The sequence below is a fragment of the Scardinius erythrophthalmus genome (assembly GCF_964197995.2).
Source record: "Scardinius erythrophthalmus genome assembly, chromosome: 6".
Taxonomy (NCBI): domain Eukaryota; kingdom Metazoa; phylum Chordata; class Actinopteri; order Cypriniformes; family Leuciscidae; genus Scardinius; species Scardinius erythrophthalmus.
The window spans coordinates 23849303-23871225 of NC_138226.1; the positions used below are offsets into that span (position 1 = coordinate 23849303).

Here is a 21923-nt window from a genome sequence, read left to right on the forward strand (position 1 = left end):
CGCTCGGCTCTATGATTGGTTGTCATCAGTCATGGCGTATATCTTTGCTAGCAGCTGTTGTGCAAGTAAGTCCTGCATTTTACAATGCTATAACTGCCTACATGAGCCGGAGGCAAGCTATTATTCGAGCAATCTGTGACAAGTCCCGTGTGCAGCGGCGGTATATCGACCGTACATTGAGCGTCGGTTTTGGGTTAACCCGGGAAGAACCAGCGCAAGGTGGGATTTATCTATGAAGTTGATAAATCCACGCGCATGCCCAGTGTTGGTGAATGGTCACGTGATCCGCGTTTTCAGTCGGTTTAATGTGGACGGAGATCAATTCTAATACGCAGCCAAAACGCTGGTGTGGACGGAGATCGTATTTGTTTTAATTCTCCGTTTCTAAACTAAAACGCAGTAGTGTGGACTGGGCCTAAGGCTGCATCGAAAGGTAACTTCACGTCTGATGCCATGTTGGATCCATAGATATAAACAAACTGCTTCGGTGTGTCGCATAGACGTCGTCATCGTCTTGCTGCTCCCTCCCCGTTCTGTGACTGGTTCCCTTTTTGAGGGGAAAATTTGGTCCATGGTATCCAGGCTGCCTAGCAGCGTGAATAAAATCGCGCTGCGTGCAAGGCAGCATGGGGAAACCCAGGCTAATATCTAGCAGCTTTTATATTTTAAAAAAGGATGATAATTCCGTCGCAAGGGGATCATTATATTTGGGGGCTCCTGACATAAAACATTAGCAAACCCCTGCTTTATGCAACAGTGTACTCACAGAGCAATGGGCTTCTTCTTATGTATAAGTACATGCTGTGACTCACCTTTACTGCCACAGGTGTGTGAGCACTCCGTCCAGGGCGCCCAGTCAGACAGGATGCAGTTAAAGGGACAGTCCACCACACAGTTCATCGCCAGTCTCCACGGCTGAGGCAGGCCCAGCTAAAACAGCGGGACAGGCATTAACCCCATGTCCCCTCACCACACACAATCTCTGTCTGATGAACCAACTGTGAGCCAATGAGGGGCTATTACTGTAAAAGACTTCAATGAAAGTATCATTTTCTGGATATGGAGCAATACTGTAGGGAGTTAATGGACAGTCATGGCTGATTTGCAGTGCATGCAGTTGAAGGACATAATACAATCCCACAGTGCTTAATTCCCCCTCAGAGAACACTTGTTCTGAGAGGAGTGGCAGGAAATGAAGGTTACCTCCTCGCACACACTCAAATCCACCACTTTGCCATCACTGCGGACGCAATCTAAGAGTCGTGTCCTCGTGCCCTGGCCGCAGATGGCATGTTCGCTCAGCTGACAGGTGCTCCAGCCTGACCCGTAACCAAAGGGTACAAAAGCACACACACATACAGGAAATGTCAGAGCAAAGCGTCAATCTAATTTCACATTTCTGTACACAGCATTTCAATTCCTATGAATGTCTATTCATGACTGAATAACAGTGTGTGCATACTGCATACTTATCCATTCTACATTATATGCAACATCAGGAGTAGTGTGTTTCATCAAAGTACACTCAAACACACACAAATTTTGATATTGTACACAACCCCTCGTGTTGTCTGATGCTGTATCAAGACGCAGTTCTATAAAATTGTAGGATTTTGTAATACTGTCATAATGGCTCACTCCATATTTAAAATGACATATTATTACATATGTACACTACTATTCAAAAGTTTGGGGTCAGTAATTTCTTTTTTTAAAGAAATTACTTATTTAACATTAACATTGATAATGTTACAAAGTATTTCTATTTCAAATAATACTTTCTATTCATCAAAGAATCATGAAAAAATTATCACAGGTTACATACAAATATTTAGCTTTGATAACACTAAGAAATGATTCTCGAGTACCAAATCATCATATTAGAATGATTTCTGAAGGATCATGTGACTGAAGACTGGAGTAATGATGCTAAATTCGGAATAAATTACATTTTATTTTATTTTAAACTGTAATAATTCACAATAACACTTTATTTTGATCAAATAAATACAGCCTTTGTGAGCTTAAGAGACTTAAGAGACATTAAAAAAAATCTTACCAACCCCAATCTTACCAACTTTTGAACGATAGTGTAGTTTTCGTATAAATATGCAAATTGTGATTAAGCTAATGTCTTTGAAATGGCAAAGTCGAGTAGTGAGACGCACTGTGATCTGAAGGAAGAAGTTAGCCCGTCTTTATGATGCTAATCTGTCTAAATCAGTCGAATGGCTTCGAGGAGCAGTATCAGTATTGATATGATCAGCGATTTCATGGTCTCTGTGCAAGAAAGCGCTTATAATCTCATTCCTATCTCCATGCCCATTTCCTTCATTAGGGTCTATCTGGAGAATTAGTTTCTATCTGCTTTATAGGATGATGTGCAGATGCCCTGGTAAGATCAATATGGATGGCATGGAGTGGCTGCAGGCGACCAGACAATCTAAAGCAGTGAATTTACATCAGTTCAGAAGTTCAAATTCTCACGAGAGAGCAACATAAAGGAGAGAGGAAGAGTACGAGCCCTGATCTTACTTGAACTGGAAACTCACCATAGACATCATATCTACTAAGAACCTGCAATTGTGAGGGAAAACGTAGTCATGTTCCCATTAGTACTACAGTGGATAGTATCTCCCAGTACTCAACTGGAAGGTTTTCCTTCTATGGCTGGTGTAACCTGCTGGTTAAAGATCTGGACTGAAGCCCAAAAGATTGAAACCTTGCAAGGGCAGATCCCTGAGCAATCATTGTGTTCTTGATAAAGGCACTTTATCAGATTGCCTTAGGGAAGCTGTCCTTGTAACTTCTCTTTGTCCTTTTTGCCACTTTTATCAATAGATGCATGTGTGATAATTACAGCAAAAATACCAGATATTTCTTGTGTTATATAGCCTTTGAGTGAAAAAGGTTGAGAACCACTGCTTTAGAATGTGCTGTTGAAGTGAACCTGTCACCCAACAGTCATTAGATGCCCAAGTCATATTCAATGTTGTGTCAAGCAGAATGAGAGAAACCCACTGGAGACATTGTAGTGATAATTGAAGCAGGTGCTGTTGAGGTTGCAGGGCTCTGTCTGGTTACTGTCTGGACACACTCTGTCGGCCACCGGGGGGCGCAGCATGTGTCTCGTCCTCATCCGTGCTGTGCTTTCGTCGCATGGCTACAAATAAATACAGTTAAAATGTCAATGGGAGCTTTGACACCAAGCACACTATTTAAAAAAAAATGCATATACATGGGCAAGTTCCTGCTGTGTGGTGTCACACTGGCTGCATTGTGAAAAAAAAAAACAAAAAAAAAACCCCACAGCAGTCAGGCAGCCACATGGTCTTGCAATGCTAAGTGCACTGTTAGAAGCTGTTAGGCCGCTGGCAGCAACTAATCTGCATCTCCATCAATGTCAGACGCTAATGAGACCCTTTAAACGGCTAGCTGGCCACGTCCATGTATCCCACAATTGGGGAGGGAGATCATCAGCATGAGCTCTATTCGGCTCGTGCCATATAACTGTGCACCCAGGTTTTTTGGGAACATTTCATAATTATGTAAAACTGAAACCAATTAAACAAGCTCAATCACTGAACATTGGTGTTTGACATGTTCGGCATGCTGGCTGAGCGCTTTGACAAAGCAAAGAGAACAAACATCGCTTGGAACTGAGACCGTACAAGGTAGAATTGCGATCTAATGTGATTAGCGTAGAGACCAAATTATGCTGAAATGGCTTGGCAGTCTTGTGTAGGTTGGGCCGAGCCAGGATAACTCATCCAGTTTGTTTCTGATTTGTTGAGTGCGAATTGAAGAGCTGTTTGCACATCAATGAGTCAGTGGCCCGATGGCAAATTGTATCTAGGGTAACTTTTTATGCACAACATTAATTAGAATAACAAATGCTTCATTACTACTGGAGGTTCATCTGCATACTGATTTCACTTGTCTCCATATTCACCGTTTGATATTTCGCCGCAGGAACTCTAGAGAACTGTATGAAGATTTGACTTGCGAGGCAGCATTAATTTGAAATATTCAAATGGATGCAAAACATCTTGACACTGTCTTATGTCATGGCCCGGGCTGAGAAAGAATCTTGCAAAAATATACTGTAAAACGTTTCTGTTCTTAATTCACAGACAGAAACGATCTCTCAAGAGGCATATTTTTATGAGCTCATAAACACCAGCGCATAATTTTCACCTACAAAACATCAACACAGCAATCTTTCTAAAAACAGCTTAGAGCAGTATGAATCTCTATGCTAGTTTATGCTGGTCAAATTTTAGTGGAGCATGACCACAGTTAATGTGTTAATCTGCTGGGATACATGTGTGAACTTAAGGATAACTGACTTCATGCATAAAATACACTTTAGCACTAGAGATGAATACATTATATTGGTACCAGTTTGGTCTGATAATGGAGATGTAGTACTGGTCAATACATTTTATTAACAGTTATACTCCAGGACTGTTAAATACATTATTCAGATTGGTTGACAAACGCTCTTAGGTCTGCAATTATTTTTCAGTAAATGCACAGCTAAAGAAGTTCCAGGCAGGTCTTGACTCGACCGCATTATAGTTCAATATCACTTCGCCAAACAATTTCAGTTACAAGGTCCTTACAGCCTACAAGAGCAAATGAACCAAAACCCACAATGATCAAGCAAATATATATATAACGACATACATACATATATAATGACAAACTATTTCCACGTTTTCCCCATGAAATTACATATTAAAAGCATTCTGTTTCTCCCTCTCTCTCTCCCATACACATATTGTACAGACACACACTCCCACACATGGAAAGATAGTTTCCAAACTTTCACAGCTGAAAGGTTATATGACATTTCTCAGTAGTGAGGTAGTAACGTTGCTGTTCTTGAAGCAGTTAGCTATTGGTAAAGATGCTTCTGCCAAACACTGATTAATTAAATGTGTATTAATAGTAATTAATACTTTTATTCAGTAAGGATGTACTAAATTGATCAAATATGACCATAAAGACTAATATAGTTACAAAAGTACAAACATTTAACATTCAACATTCAAATAAATGCAATGTTTTTTACTTTCTATTCATAAAAGAATCCTTAATTTTTTTTTTTTATCACAGAATCCACAAAAAATATCAATCAGCACAACTGGTTTCAACATTGATAATAATACGGAATGTTTCTTACTTATTTTATCGTAAACAAAAGCCGCTTTTCCACCGTCAGGCAGAACGGCTCTAAGAATGGCAAGGAACAGTTGTAGCTATATTTCCACTTGAGGAAACTGGTACGGTACGGCACGATTACAAAAAGCTCTCAGCCCGGAATTCGTGCATCAGAATGCGTGTACACGCATGACGTATTTGTATTACATTCCAAAGTGCTCTGTTATCAGCCCCCACAGTGGGAAATTAATTAAACCATATCCGTACCGGCTGGGCCGGATCGGCACACGATGTTAAGTTAAGCAATGAGAAAGGTTTGGTCACATGGTGGAAAAGCGGCTAATATTTCACAATATTACTGATTTTACTGTATTTTTGATCAAATAAATGTCGTCTTAGTGAGCATAAGAGACTTTTAAAAACATTAAGTCGTCTTACCAACCCCAAACTTTTGAACGGTAGTGTAAATATATGCTATTTATCAGTTATCAGCTATAACATGAAAATAAATATCTGCTTATCGCTCTCTTAGCTTAATAGTCCAAAAGTGTGCAAATACATTTTGGGGCCTCTGTATGCTGGTCTATGCATCAGGGTCAGCTAACAATGTTGCTGAATTTTAAAATTGTGCCTTCAGGATACAGCACAAGACAAAAAGGACGTCTTACTATTGAACAGGTGCTCCATTGACTCCACTGGGACATCACACAGTCATCAGGGCATGGCAGGACGCAGGTCTGAGCTTGGGGAGGGATTTCTTCCTGGTCACACAGGGTCTCGTTCACACTGCTAACCGGATCCCCACTAACACGCCTCACACACCTGTCACACAGAAAGAACAACAGAATGAGGATGTAGAGGACAAGGGTGACAGACCGGAATGGGTTGTGACCCCTAAGAGAAGCATCTGTGATGGGGTTTACTCTGTAAGAACGTGTCCTTGCTCACCGGATCTTGCGGCTTTGGACACCCTCCCCACAGGATGGCAGTTCGTCCACTGTGTTGATGGTACAGACTGACCAGGGGCCTGTTACCCACTCGTATTGACCACACTCGCTTTGACAGGGTACAGCCTCATACACCTACAGACACACAGAGACAGCCATAATCAAATGATTGCAGCAAAATTCATTTCAATTTTGAAGCTTGATGATTGTTCACACATCCAGGTGGTTAAAGTGAACCAGAAAAGCTGGAATATATTCAAAAAGAAATGTAAGCAATCTTGTAAATCGTTTTTATATTTATGAGATTCCCTGTAGACATTAGTCAGAGTAGACGCCATCTTTAATCTGATGCAAACAAAAACAAAGCTGTGAGGGATGGAAGTACAGTCTGTTCAATAGTCTTCTTGGAATTACTTTATCCACTTCTTATTCACCTAAGCTGGAAAAAAAATGTTTGCCAATAAGCCCCACCAGGATTCCAATCGACTCTATTCCTGAAATTTTTTAAAAATTACGGAATTAGCTTTTGACTGAAATGGCTTTTCTCAAAAAATTGCATTTTTGTGTTTATTTGCATTCATTAAAATCCACCAATAATCATATATATATATATATATATATATATATATATATATATATATATATATATATATATATATATATATATATATATATATATTATATATACAGTAGTTGGTATTACTGAAAGACAAAGTTTACTTACTATAATCAATTGTTATTCTCTATTTTTGTAATATTGTTTTTGCAATTTTTTACATCTTTAATTAGTATTGTCAGTAAATTCATTCATTTGAAATATTAAATGCGCATAAAATAATGTGCTTTAATCTACTGGTGAAATGAGGCATTATGAGGATAAGACTATGAGGATTAATTCTCATTATATTAAGCATTATGTATACAAACAATGAACCTCTAGCCCATAAACCTTCATCTTGTCTGCTGTGCTTAACAAAAAGCCTCTGAAAATTCTCTCATGCAGTTTTAAAGTGAACAGGTTGGAAAAACAGTGATTAATGCTTGGAGGGATCACTTAGGAATATAATATTACATATTACAAATGAGCCTGCCTCAAATCAGAACTTTTCTTTCTTTTTACAACACCTTTATTTAAACTGTTTGGCACACAAATAGTGCACCATTTGGTTGAATTTGTATTATTCTTGGAGGAACTGTACAGTAGCCAAATAGCTTGACCTTTATCCTCCATGGTCAAAAATTCAGGTTTGTTTAAGGAGGAGGTAATAGTCCTCCACAATCCACTATAAACTTGGATTCAGGTTTGGCCCCACGAAATTCACACTTTTCATGATCCAGTCGATTTCTTTTCAACAAAATCAAGCCTTGCAAACATTACACTTGTTGCTTATTCTGTTTCTGTTATTTCATATCAAATGAATGCCACATGATGTTGTTCTAAGTCTCTCACAGCATTGTTTTCATTTGCGACAGATGTGTGTCTATTCTCATTATGCTCCCATTTCTTCAGGTTGTAAAGATGGCGGATGACTGGCGAGATGCTTGTAGCAGGCTTTTTGATGTTCTCCTGCTTATTAACTTCAGTAGACATGATTTCATTTACAAATGAGTCCAGAAGCCAAACGCTGCAGTTGTAAAATACTTGGCATTAAAACCAACAAACTCTGTAACAACGTGCCTTATGAAAACACAGTGAACAACTGAGACTGTACAATTATGGCTTCCTCCCGAAGGGGATACACACGCACCTAAACGCACCCTCTCAAAATATCCCATCTGGCCCTGCAGCTGCTAAAAGCCCCATCAGCCCTCTCCTCTAGTCTCCTCTCGTCTCTCCTCGTCTCCTCTCCTCTCTTTTAATGAGTGTCATTGAATTTCCAATTACAATAATCAAATGATTAAGATGATGCTCAAGACGTCAGAAGTGAGTGAAAAGATGATGAATGAAATTGGCAATAAATCTACTGAAGCATTAAAAAAGGGCTAATTTCATTAACATAGACAAATATCAAGTTCTAGAAACATGACAATATCAAGAAATGAAATTGCCACGTTAAGAAACAACCATTAATGGAGCAACACTCAACATCAGCAGCAAATGATTTTATTTAAAAGCAATTAACAGGGAAAGTCAGTTTTACAGCATGCTTTACACTTTTCCTATAAAGCTACTATAAACATCCAACCTGTTGTCTGGCTTTTACAATGCAAAGAAGGCGCTCAGTCAAAACACATTCAAATAAACGCTCCAATCTGTTCTTTAAATAGCACAAATATAGGATTCGTTCCTCCTTCACGGCGACTTTCACTGCCTAGCTTTCAAGCGGAGGTAATATTTTAAGCAAAATAAACCGGCTACGCTGCTCACAGGTCAGTTCCTGTAACCTCTTGGAGGATGTAGGTACTCTGGGCTGGATAATGAAGTCCCCTGATCCTTCTCAAATGTCAGTCGAAGGGCCAGAGACTACATGAAAATGTACCTCATACTAATTCAAATCTCAGTCAGCCCATGATCAAAATACACTAGCGCTCCTCTTATTCGGAGGACGGCTGGGGCCACGGGGGCTAGCGGGGGCAGTGGGGTCAACAGATGCACAGGGAGAAACACAGAATGAGGCACTGACCTGAGCCTTTGAAGATGTCCGTATTAGCAGTGCATGACAAGCAAAGGAGAGAGAAGAGAAATTATATATATTAGTTTTGAGATTTAACTTCTCCTGTGCAGTAGTTTATAGCTGTCTGGACTGACTAACCTTCAACAGATTATAACGTACAGAAGAAATTGAATGCAGCTTGTCTGGCTTTGTCTTTCGGTGTGTGTGTAATTATGTTTATATGAGGGATGAAGATGAAGACAGTAATGTCCATGGTAAGCTGACAGATTGAAAATATAATTAACTCTCTAAATTGCATCAACAGACCTTATTCACAGCAGCGCCATCTTTTAATGGGAATGAAAGCGAGGGTGTGAGGGATAGACATATCTCTTCAGTGGGTTGGACTTTTATTAAATGCGTTGTGGATTGTTCTGCTGAACAAACTGCAAAAATATCTTTCCAAGAAATTTCAGAAGACAAAAAACAATATGAGCTGTGGAAATGTATAAGTCTAGGAGTTTTAAATATTTATTTTTGTATTTTTTTGCAGATGCCGCAAAGTCTAATTAATAAATTAAATGTTTAAAGGGAAAATTTTGCTGACCAAAACTTTAAAAATGATTTAAATCTTCTAAAACTTCTATTATTTTTCCCCTTGAGGTGCAGTTCCTAGAAATGGACCAATACAGTGACCCCAAAACGTGTTTGGACACACAAGCCACAATTAAAATGTATCAACTGTATAGCATTACATGCAAATTATCCAAACTAAAGTGGCATTTCAGAAATGAAAAATTCAATTTACAAGAAAAAAAGTTTAAATTATAAAAATAGATATACTGTTTTAAATAAGACAAAATGTATTGGGACACTTGCACAGTTAATGTGATAAACTACATCAGTGGTTGAGTGAACTTAAGTTTTGGGAAAAGGATTATTTGTATGCAGATGACAATCAGCTTGATATTTTGTATCAAATACAAGGCTTTAATAAATTTTTAAATCTCCAAATGCTGTTTCATACGGAGCCCCTAAAGGGACATTGTGGTGGGAAAAATTTGGGATGGGAGAATAAAAAAAAAAAATCTTTTGCATTCCCTCGCAAAACCTTTGCGTTCCCTCGAAAAACGTTTGCGTTCCCTCACGAAGATATTTGCGTTCCCTCGCAAAAACGGTTGTACATGTTGTAGTATAACCAGCAGAAGAGCAGCTATGTGTGAACTGAATTTAGTGACAGTACAGTGTGTCACAGTGAAGTTATTGAATATTTTTCTTAATATAAAATGTGCAAAAGGGTTTTGCACTTTGCAGACGGTCCCTTATTCAGACTTGTCTCTCAGCCGCCTGAGACCAATTTATATTATAAATCTTGTTTTGAAGAAAATTGGGTTGTAGCTCGTTATCTACATTACTATGATGGTAAATAGGTGTCATCTGTGTTTTTACAACATTTAGCTCACAAATATATTAATCTGTGAATATATTGCCAACTTTACTGAACTCCTAAGCACTGACTGACCGCATATCTTTATATTTGAGTCCACGTTCAGATGCTATGAACCACTCCATTGTTAACATACTGAGCTGTCCGAAACACTGCCAGCGGGACATTTAACAGGAAGTGTCTGTCCGAGCTCACAACAGTTTTTGTGTGGCAACGCAAATATCTTTGCGAGGGAACGCAAAGTTTCTCAGGGAAATGAAAAAGATTTGAAAAAGATTTTTTTCTCCAATCCCAATTTATTTCCACCACCACGTCCCTTTAGGGGCTCCGTAGTATCAGGATGCTGAAATACCAAGAATAATCTTTTGTTCAAAATTTTCAAAGGCTTTAATATTATAAATACAGATTTTAATATTCAATAATAAACATTAAAAAAATATGAAACATTGAAAAAATATTTAAACGTATGGATTTTTTATATTATATAGACAATAAAGACAAATATTTTAATATGATACATAATATCTAAAATATAATAAACAATTTTTTAATATAAGATATTTTATCATGCAAAGTCAAACTGATATCACTCATACATACAGTATGTATTGGCTAATGACAAAATACTTGTAAAAGAGACATAAAAAACTGTCAAGCATAGTAGGTCAAAGCAGTGCTTAAAGAGCACAATGCAAACACTGAGCATGGCATCCACAGTGCATGTAATATATGCACAACACACACTTACACCAACACACAGAGCCCTAACATGAGAGCAGCGTTTACACCAGCAGCAGCAGAGACAGAAGTTGTAAGCCTAGCAGGCATCTCTCAGCTCTATAAATCTCTTTAAGTGTCACAGCCTGACTCAAACTTCAAACAGATTGGGCCATTACTGTCTCTTGGCCCCTGGAATCAGACAAAACAATCAGGGTGCATTGAAACCCAGGGAGATAAATGTTACCTCAGTGATGGCTTCAAATACACTTAAGATGATGTTCTGATATTAAAACGCTGATACTAAGCAAAATAAAAGGATGAGATCGTAGGATGTACCTGTGGGCTAAAGGGCCCAAAAAATATGTCACAACTTACCAAACTAGTGTACTACTCATACTCAAGCTTTAAAACAATATTTTAAGACGTAAATTTAACGCACAGCTGCCAATAAAATATCAGAGAAAAATTCAATGGGATGGAACAAGCTAAATGTGTTAACATTCACTCACCCTGATGTTGTATGACTTCTGTGTTTCTTGCAGAAGGGTGAGAGATTTGAGAGTGATGGCAGATGGCTAGATTTTCAGTCAAGAACAATTAATTTCCTTCTGTTCCTTGCACAAAGCTATTACGGCCTCTGAAGAGTTGAGATATAGGCTGATATCGACTATAGTTTCATGGTGTTTGTTGGAGCTTGACAGTCTGATCATCACTGTATTTTTTTTTAATCAAATAGGAAAAAGCAGTGTAAACATTCTTAAAACATTTTTCCCCCAGTCAAATTTAAATTGTACAGTCCAACTAAAGATTTTTTTTTAAAATGAATCAATACTTTTATTCAGTAAGCATGCATGAAACTGATAAAAAGAGGCAGTTAAGACATTTATAATATTACAGATTTTCCATGAAAAACAGAATCCTAAAAAAATATATTCAAAAACTTACAGAAAATTGTGCTTTTAAAACCCCATAGCAAGCAGCCAGTGACAAGACATGGCAAGAAGAAAAAAACTCTTTAAGATGTTTAAACAGGATGAGAAAATGGCATTGCCACATGATCCATAGTCACGTAATCTTTTTGTAAATGAGGGTGAGTAAATGATTGCCTATTCCTTTAAACTCTATGGAACGATCACATACACTTCAGGCAAAATTGTCTTGACAGGAATCATTTCAGTATGGTGGATTATTCACAACCACCATCTTAATTCTTTTCTAGCCTCAGCGCAATAAATTCTTTAAAAATGTGCAATTTACCTAGTAATTCATTTATTTAGACTCCACACGCACATTTTAAGTCATGATTAATATCTTTCATACTTTTATATTAGCCCTTAATTCACTGCGGATTCAAACACTAAGCAGCAGCTATTCATTCTAATAGAGATTTCATTGGATTAACACTCAGAGTTAGATTTCTGACCTTTTTTTCCCAGCAAGGGGATTTCGTGGCTATCAGATGACAAGTGAGCATTTATTATTTATATCATCACGCAGTTCTCGTTTCGTTATTCTAATTAGTTGATAAAGTGATGGCTAACCTTTGTAACACAGCTAAACACTGCAGGCCATCTGGACTGAGGAGGACTTTCACAAAGCTGGAAAGACTCCAAAAGCAAATTGAGCGCCACACCACCAGGGACCAAACAATATGCATAATCAGAACGACTGTGTGATGCAGAAGAACAAGAGTGTGAACACCGATCACATGAGTTTTACAAATTTTTAATGTCTTCAAAAATCTGCTCATCTTCTAGCCTGCCGTTTCAATGTTTCCAGCTACAATCAGGTCTGCTGTTGACTGGTTTTTGGTGTCTGTATTCATGCATAGTTCATAAATACATTCTCAAACAATATTTTCTCAATTTTTTCAATTCACTCCATGAAACCACAGTTCCACCCAGGCCACGTGACTTAACGTCATGAACTCGAGAGGTTTGAGTTATTGCTGTGCCACCATATTTGATTTTGGGCTCTGTATACATATGTTGATCTATTATTTGATTTGATTTAAGAGTAAATATCCATTTTAGTTTTGCTGCGTACATCATACAAAGTGATCGAATTGCTTCAGAAGGCTACTCAAGTTACAATGCGCATTCTTGACGTGTCTTCCTTCTCCTGTGGCTCCAGAGTCAGCCAGTGCCACAGATGATGGGAATGCAAACAGATAGCTTTCTACAGGTATTATAAACCTCCTTGGTGACATTGTGCGAAAACCACAGAAACAAATTCCACCTACCTTGGTTGAGTGGAAATAAATAAAGATTCGATGGCGCTAATCTAATGCTCGCATTGTCACTCCGAGCAAGGAATCTTTCACCCTTTTACGCCTCCTCTTGTTGAAATGTTCGCTGATTACAAATGAGTCTAAGAGCAATTCAAGCTCACAGGATAAATAACAGCTCCTTTGGCATCTAACGCATTTGAGAGAATGTGTGTGAGAGATGTTGAGACGCTGTGGGCCGCTCATTAATGAAGTGAAGCAGCTTTTGCCCATATCAAAACATCAATCTCCAAAGACTTCTCTGCTAAACAAACCTCCAAGTCAACAATCTGACAGGGAGTGTCAAAGCATAACATCTCTTTCACCTAGCCATTCCACTCAGCACAAATACAGTACATTTTCCCACAGTTGGAAATGCCAGATATACACGCAAAGCCTAAATGAAAAACATATTGATTTTGTTGTATTCGATAAAGGAAGCTGAGATTGTTTCAGCATGGGGGCAGAGCACTGCAGTTATGGCCATAACTGGCAAGCAGCAACATATTTTGCCCGAAATGCACTCGAAAACCGTGACACATATCATCATCTGTAAGTGGCTGAACTCTGCACCAATTATGGAGGCGGCAGTGTGGGGGAGCGCAGCTTTTGTCTGCTTATTTCTACTCTTGTTTCCAGTTAACAAAAGAAAATGTCACACACTTTTAACCGGTCAATCTCAAGAGCCTTCCTTCATATGAACCCCCAATCTGACATATTTATACAATCACACCAAGGGTGAACAGACTCCAGAAGACTCACTATAACAGATATCAGATTGAAGAGTCACTGTAATACTACAACACACAACTGCTTTGTCATAGAAGTGTTACACACAACCCTTTTTATAAGACTATTTCTATCAGGGTTGGGCAAAATTCAAAACCTTTCAGTTTATGATTATGTTTTGGAACTGAATTGGCCATAACAAACAAGATTCTGAATATGATTTGGAATGACAATATGAGGAATTTACTGAGTTCAACTCAAACTCAACACAGTCAGACAACAGAGAAATTTCAGTACAACATTATTTAAATAAATTATGCTTATTTATTCCCTGATATGTAGAATGCACGTTTGTTCTGATTAGACTTGTTTCTCTAAACCAAGTTCAGTAGTGTCAAAGTTGATGAACTATTTTGAATAGTTTGAATTTTGAAATAAACTGCATCAAGAGATGTCTATCAAATTCTTTTAAGGTAACTTTATAAAAAATAATACTATACATGCTATATTATAATTTATTCAATTAAATAATATTAAATAAATAATAATATAACTTATTTATTTATAGTACCCTTCAAATCTTTGGGGTTGGTAAGATGTAATGCTTTTGAAAGTCTCTTTTGCTCAAGATATATCATACAATTTAAAAAAATAATTTTCACGTGATCCTGCAGAAATCATTCTAATATACTGATTTGGTGCTCAAGAAACATTTAATATTATTATAAATGTTTAAAACAGTTGAGCTGCTTAATATTTTTAGAACAGAAAGTTAAAATAACAGCACGTGAATATAATTAAAACATAATGTTTGGTTTTCACAATTTTATGGTATAGTGTTCATTACTCTTTTTTTTAATGACATATTTCAGCATAAACATTTATGCCATACAACAGAAACTTCAATAGGTGCCATTTCATATGTGTTCTATAATATTTAAAATGAAAAGGAAGAACTCAGGGTTATTTTATTTGGTCAGTCTCTTTGAAAAAATGACTGAAACTTACTTAATTTCAATATAAGTTTCAATGTTACTATTATTTATATGTATTGTTAGTTTGAAAAAAAGGAAAACAAAACACACAGATGATTATTTGCATGAGCACCAGCTCAATATGTTCAATGTAGACACAAAGCATTGCACCATGGTGCAGACAATAGGTACAATTGTAAACAAATCTAATTATAGTTATCACATGCTGTAATTTGATAAAAATCAGTGTGCAGAGAAGAACAATGTCTTTGTGAGGGTTTAACAAGACTTTCATCATATTTCCATATGCAGAAGTGCATATAATACTGTAAAACAGAGCTGTCACAGCATACAAAAGCATGACAACATGGTTTCTAAAAGTCTACTTTTGAGCTAAAGATGTGTTTCATTTAGGAGCAATGGGAGAGGCAGAAATGCTTTATAGGGAGGTTGGTTTCTAAGCACAGATTTACAGAGGTTGTTAAATTATGCAAGGCTGGTGAACACAGCCTCATCTCATCAGTAGAACAGTCTGCCTCAGCGCACATGATGACTACCATATGGTACCCAGCTCTGGAGGTGGGCAAGAAGAATGTTCTTTACACAGCGAATCTAGCACCGAGCCCTCCACTGTGGGTAAAACAGACTTCAAACTGCAGTGGAGACTGCACCAGCCCTGAGGACGGCTGCATCTGTTGCATCCGATAGAAATATCACCATTTGCCACACTTAGTAATGAGGATCCTACACATAAATAGCCAGAGTGATAGTGATAGCCAGAAAAAAAAAATCAGACAGAAAATTAGATGTCACTAGCAATTCAGAAACATGGACTATTTCACACAAATGTGTACAAGCGAGTTAAATGAGGTTCATACTGCCACTGCATTGTAATGAAGTACCAATATTACAGAAATGCTCTTGAATCTTGTTCACGCATCATCAAAAAAAAAGAAAAAAAAAAGAAAAGAAAGAAATGGCTGTCTAAAACCTAGGACAGCTGCCTAACAGCTGCCTGACCTAACAGAGCATTTGAATTTAAAGGGTTCAAATAGGCTTCCAAGGCCACGTCACGTCTGATAATCTATAACAAATTCAAGAGACAACCAAGTGAATATTAAACCACTATAATACTTGTATTTTGATAGAAACAGAATCATAGGTTGAAATAAACCGACATTTATGAAAGATTTATGCCTAATTCTATGAGATATGAAAGCCCATTTAAATCATGACAACTCTCGGTATAGTTTAATAGTTTATCTCGGAATAGTTTATTGAACATGACAATGTTAATTTATTTGGTCTTGGCAGGGTAGACCTGCTGCTGCTGCAGAGCAAGCATGCTATATGTATATATATATATAATTCTTTTTGTGCTCCATGACATGAGAGTAAGTATATGCTGACATCCTTATAACACAATTGTTTAAGGTGGTCATGCAGAATCAGGAGCATGTGGCCACACAGTTACATTTTAAGATCAGTAGTAAGATACAGCGAATGGATGACATCCCTCCACACACAACCTCCTCCCGTTCCCGTCACAGCGGCTGATCATCTGTACAGCAAGAGTAGGCGAGATAAGAATATCAATCTCATCTCTGTCGAGTGACTCACTGTGGGGAACGGTGTAAGAGGAAACATCTGGAGAAGGTCATGCATCATCCCGTCTCCCATCGGCGCGGCTGACTGCAGACAATCACAGGGCAAAGACGCTCAGAATCATCAGCATTTATCGGCATAATGAGACAGAACGCTACATGTCCTTGTTTGACGTTAGGTAAGCTGTTCCATTACTGAAATGAGCTCTCCTCCCAGCAAGGAGAAAGGAAACAGGTAAAACTAAAGCGTTGGGTGCTCACTAGTCTCAGTCTCAGACGTCACGCCCATGGACCGTTAGCTAAATTCTGATGCATAAGGCACACAAAATTGGAAACACTTCAGGAGTTTCAAAGTCGTCATCTGATTTATTGAATTCTTCAGGATTTCCTGGAGATGTGAGTGTGTCACATTCTTTAACGGTCCACCAGGAAACAAATTTGTCATGATGCCAAACCCCCTCATGGAAGAAGAAAGCAGTTGTGTTTACAACTGTGACAACGAGCACTTATCAGTATCAACTAAATGCTGGATGTGAAGAATGTGAAGTATATGAAGTTCATGGCAAACATTCTTTAAAATACGTCCATGAGTTTTACACGCCGGTCTGTTATTGAAGGGACATCTACTTTATATGTTCACGCCCCTAAACATCATGCTGAACAAAACAAACTGTGATTGGTTGCTTTACATGGGCCTTTTGGGCAGTCCTTGGCCAATGAAAGCTGTTATGGAGTCCAGACCTTCTGCAGTCAGTCTGAATGTCTGGCTACGTGAGACTAGGTGCTCACTAACAGCTGTGAGAGACAGACAGCGAGCACTTCAGCCCTACACTGGTGTTGTCTCCATATAGGGCGAGTGTCTCAGACAGCCAATCAATAGATAAGTGGTGGAAAGACAGTTCTGGTCCTGAACACGTTCAGCAGTTTACTAGTCCGAGAGGGAGCTGGAACAATCTAGTGATTGTGACAGGCCTCTCAGAGCCTGTAATACCTGAAAGTCTAAATAATGAATGAATGCAGAGCGCTGCCCTGCTCTTTGACTCACGGCAGAAAGCCACACTGGGGAAAGTGAGGATTGCTTGTTAAAGGTAGAGGCCAGACAGCCAGAGACAGATTATCAAAGACACATAACAAGCTAAAGCTCACAAGGAACGTGGCGTGTTAACAAAGTTTCCTTACCTAGTCCTGCTCCAAACAATTTACTTTAAAGAGAACATAACATCAAAGCCCAGACGTGGTCTGATCAGCAGCAAAAGAATGCATTTGATGTCACAATAGTGAAATGTCAAGTAAAGTGTTGATAGCACACAAACCTGATGTTTTAGGAAAATGTTAGCCAGTCTTGAATTGCACTTTGAATGATTTGAGCACGCTGCTCCGATCCATAAACTCCACTAATAAGGTTTTCGATTATTCCAGGACCAGTAATTTCAACACAAAGACATTCACTCTGCTTTACTTACACACCCTGTATTGCTCTCTGGCCATTAGGAAAGGAAAATCTCAGGTGCTAGGAGGTCTGGGGAAAAGTTCAGAAAAACATAAATAAAATAATACAAATAAATAAACGAAAATATATAATGAATAAAATTATAATAAATGTTACAATTTATAATGTTTTTGTCTTTATAATATCATGCACAAAATGTGATCATGACGGGCCCATGGCATCAAAAAGTTTGTCAATTCATGTCCTAGACAGGGATCAGATTTAGGGATGCACAACATTTTAGCCATCAAAAATTTCTAAGCAAAAATCTCACTACTAGAGATGGACAATGAGCTGCCTGAGAACTTGCTGAAAGGAAATGAAAAATCAACACATGAAACAATCCCAGTTTAATTAGATTTAATGTAAATGCTGAGTGATGGATGATATGAGTGCAAAAAAGGTAATGCATGCAGCTGTTAGGACACGTGCACTTCTCTGAGTCTTGTGGATACATCCAGATACGTAAGCACAACCGCACAAAAAAAACAAACAAAAAAAAAAAACACCTGAAATAGAGAAGCATAATGTGGACAAAATTCCACAACAATGGCTTCTCAGTTGTGCATTAAATAATTTATTGCCACATTACTAGTGATTCATTCATTCACAAGATAATATTCTGGTGCACACAAGTGCCACAAATAGTGACAGGTTACTTCAAACAAAAATAATCTCATTGAACACATGGAAATATTTCTCAACAGTTTCTTTCAAAAGGCTCATTTAAAATTGACAATTTTGGTCAACAATTTTCCTTTTGGTGCATCACTATTCAGATATATAGAGATTTGTGCTGCATCATTAAGGTCATGGGTTCTATTCCCAAGGAATGCATCAACTGATAAAATGCTATCTTGAATGCAGTGTCCCTTTGGATAAAAGTGTCAGTTAAATGCATAAAATTGTAAAGAAAATACGTAGTCTCATATAACGTTTCAGAATCTCAATAGATCCAATCAATAAATGTGCTCAGATATACCAAGATACCAAAATCTGCAATCAAAATTCAGAGATTTCAATATGAACTCTAACATTTCCCATCAAACCCTTCTGAGAACTCCATTAAGTCTTCTGAGCTATGAAAGGGCATCCTCAAAGTGATACAGTTTTCCTCAAACTCAAACACACTCACATGAATCCACTGTGGCTTTGGTGGTGACTTTCTTACTACGCTTATAAAGAAATTTCCATCCCCACACCTTCACAGAGGGGGCCGCTTCAAATACGGCCAGCTGCAGAGCCTGTCTGCCAAGTCCACAGAGCGGCCGTTTGCAAAATGTCAACATTGAGAGTTCATCTCTCCAAAAGATTGGAGGGGGCATTAGCCAAGGCAAACTCTGCTTCTAGCAGAGGGGTATTGTGAGTCCCCTTAAACAGTGGGTCCATAAAAGTTGTTAGTAGGCACTTAACCATCTGTACACACAGCCGCAAAAGAATGCATTTGAATATTTTTCACGCACACTGCCTCATCTGCATATTGACCTCTAGAAACCAGTGTGTCCTCTACAGCCTATTCCAGCACACACAGCACATTTATAATATCATTTCCCTTTAAAGCACGACCCATCTGGGAACAAGCTGTCGCAAATGTACTCATAGATGAATGTACCTTCTTCTTTCTTTTTTGCAGATGTGGTGAAATCTAGGGCTCTATTCAGAAGACTCAAACAATTGTCTTAATCATGCATAAAGCACATGACTAATGACCAAATAAGCATTTCCATCATCGAGATCAAGAATCAACAATATGTGACCCATATGCATGCTTTGGCAAGACAAAGACCGAAATGAGAAGCTGGCAGAGTTGCACATGCTCAACAGCGTTTAACAGAACACTTGTACAAACTGTCCTAACTAGCTGACGGTAAAAGGAGGAGAGGAGAGGTCACGGAAAGACAGCCTGCGCTAATTGGCATGTTTTTCTGCGACGAGAACAAATCTACAGCAATCAGGAAGAGTATTTTACACGGACACTTGTTAGCACCTTTGTGCCGTCTCGCTGCCAGAGAGGAACTATTTAAAGGACGTGGAGATAGTGTTTGTTCATACTTTAGCTTCGAGGCTGAAATACGTTTGGTAAACTGCACTTAATGAAGAGGCATGCATTAACCGGTGAAATGGTAATGAGTTGAATGTTAACCGTGCTGAAAATGCAAAATGTATCTCTAGGCGGCTTAGATATATTCCGTTGGGGATATTTCAGGCATTCAATAAAAACGGATGCGTTAAAGGCCCTAAATGAAACAGTTTACATGAGCGATTATCTGAATCATGATGCCTGCGATCATAGACCCTTAATGGTTCTCATTACTCGCTTCTCACTGACGATCAACCATATGGTGGTGGAAGCCCACAGAGAGACTAGTTTCCCTATTGGGACCGCACATCTCACCTGATTCTTCAGGTCTAGTTTGGGGCATGGCCGTCCACCGTTGAACGGCTTCTCCCGAAGCCATTTGGACCTGATTTTCAGCCCGCTGCCGCAAGAGGCACTGCAGGCCGACCACGGCGACCAGTCGCTCAGCTTGCAGTCCAGAGGGCAGGGCATGTGGCAGACCTCTTCCACCAAACCTGCGAAAGAGCATGTTGAGCAATCAGAGTGGCTGAGCCCCTGCCATTCACCATCCCACTAACAATGTTAGCGGAAACACCTTGTACCGATGCTGAGACCTCGTCTAATTTACACTGACAGTTCGGGGCACCCCACAGCTTCCTATTTGACTAATGAATGCTCACCTTTCCAGCAGAGACAAATTACTTATCTCTTTACTGAGAGAGAGAAAGAGAGGAAAAGAAGATAGAAACAAGTATACAAACCTGATTCGCTGCAGAGTTCTGGGCTAACCAAGTGGGCTTCATGGTCCAGACAGGCCACGGCACGATAACGCAATCCCTGACCACAGTCACGTGCCTCTCGGCGACCCCTCCAACCCTGGAGGGATCCTTGCACCGGGGTCTCAGACAGGACACAAGATGACCAGTTACCATACGGCTGAGAAACAAACTCCTCGCACGGACAGGGCTCGGACTCTACCAGAGGGTACAAGTCTTCCTTCAGACACCGGTCCTGTTTCCGGCTCCGACCTGAAAATGGAGAGCCAGAAAGCAAGAAGAAAAAATAAAGAGGAAGCAATAAATAACAGACTAGTCATCAGAATTTTTGGTGCTATTCAGACTGCACTCTGGGAGCTCTTGTGTGTAATGTACTTATCTGTCTTTGAAAATTATTAAAACATTAATGATGTCTGGATAACTGGACCATTACTCATTCTGCTGTCAAATGTGGACTGCTAAGTGCCACTGCAAACATCCCCAGGGAACGATTAGAGAACTATTCTGAGTAGGCTGAAATGGAAACGCTCAGTGACAAGAGCAAGACAGAATAATTTCTTTAAGCAAACATGCCATTCAACACACTTTATATGATGGATCAGGGGTGTCCAATCCTGCTCCTGGAGAGCCACTACTGAGCAGAGTTTTGCTCCAACCTTAAATAACACACCTGAAGAAACGAATCAAGGTCTTCAGGGTTAATAGAAACTTCAAGGCAGGTGTGTTGGAGCTGGGAGGTTGCAATGTCTGCAGGATGTTGGCCTCTCCAAGATTGGTTACCCCTGTGATGGAGGATCAGTTCTGGAGTAACTGATGAATGGATTGTCAAGATCAGAATTCCATTTGGCATGGATATGGTTCTGAATGACATTTTATCGAGTTCAAATTGTGTTTGTCTTACAACCTTTATTTTAGGATTGCTTTTACTTTATTTGTTTGTAACGGAAAGCAGATGATCAGGTCTGCCTTTTTGTTGATTAATCAAATCTAATCAACAAACAAAAGGTACTGATTAACCCCTCAAAACAAAACAACAGTGTTAGCAGATGCTCGGTCAGGTCCCCTGAGTTAATCTCATCAACTCAAGAAGATATTCACACTGAAAAGGAAGGACAAAGTTCGCCACGCGGTTCCACGTGTGCACGACTCTGC

General features: G+C 38.9%; 1 protein-coding gene across 1 annotated transcript in view; it reads right to left on the bottom strand.

The window, feature by feature from the left end:
• The window catches only part of thsd7ba (thrombospondin, type I, domain containing 7Ba), a gene marked incomplete at both ends in the record, with an annotated part of 176577 nt that overhangs the window by 23644 nt on the left and 131010 nt on the right, over positions 1-21923 (bottom strand). The window contains 7 exons of the mRNA XM_081368568.1: positions 813-930; positions 1204-1319; positions 3022-3163; positions 5835-5988; positions 6115-6248; positions 20332-20510; positions 20757-21023. Coding sequence (XP_081224694.1) covers positions 813-930; positions 1204-1319; positions 3022-3163; positions 5835-5988; positions 6115-6248; positions 20332-20510; positions 20757-21023 — 1110 coding nt within the window. The remainder of the gene's footprint in view (positions 1-812; positions 931-1203; positions 1320-3021; positions 3164-5834; positions 5989-6114; positions 6249-20331; positions 20511-20756; positions 21024-21923) is intronic.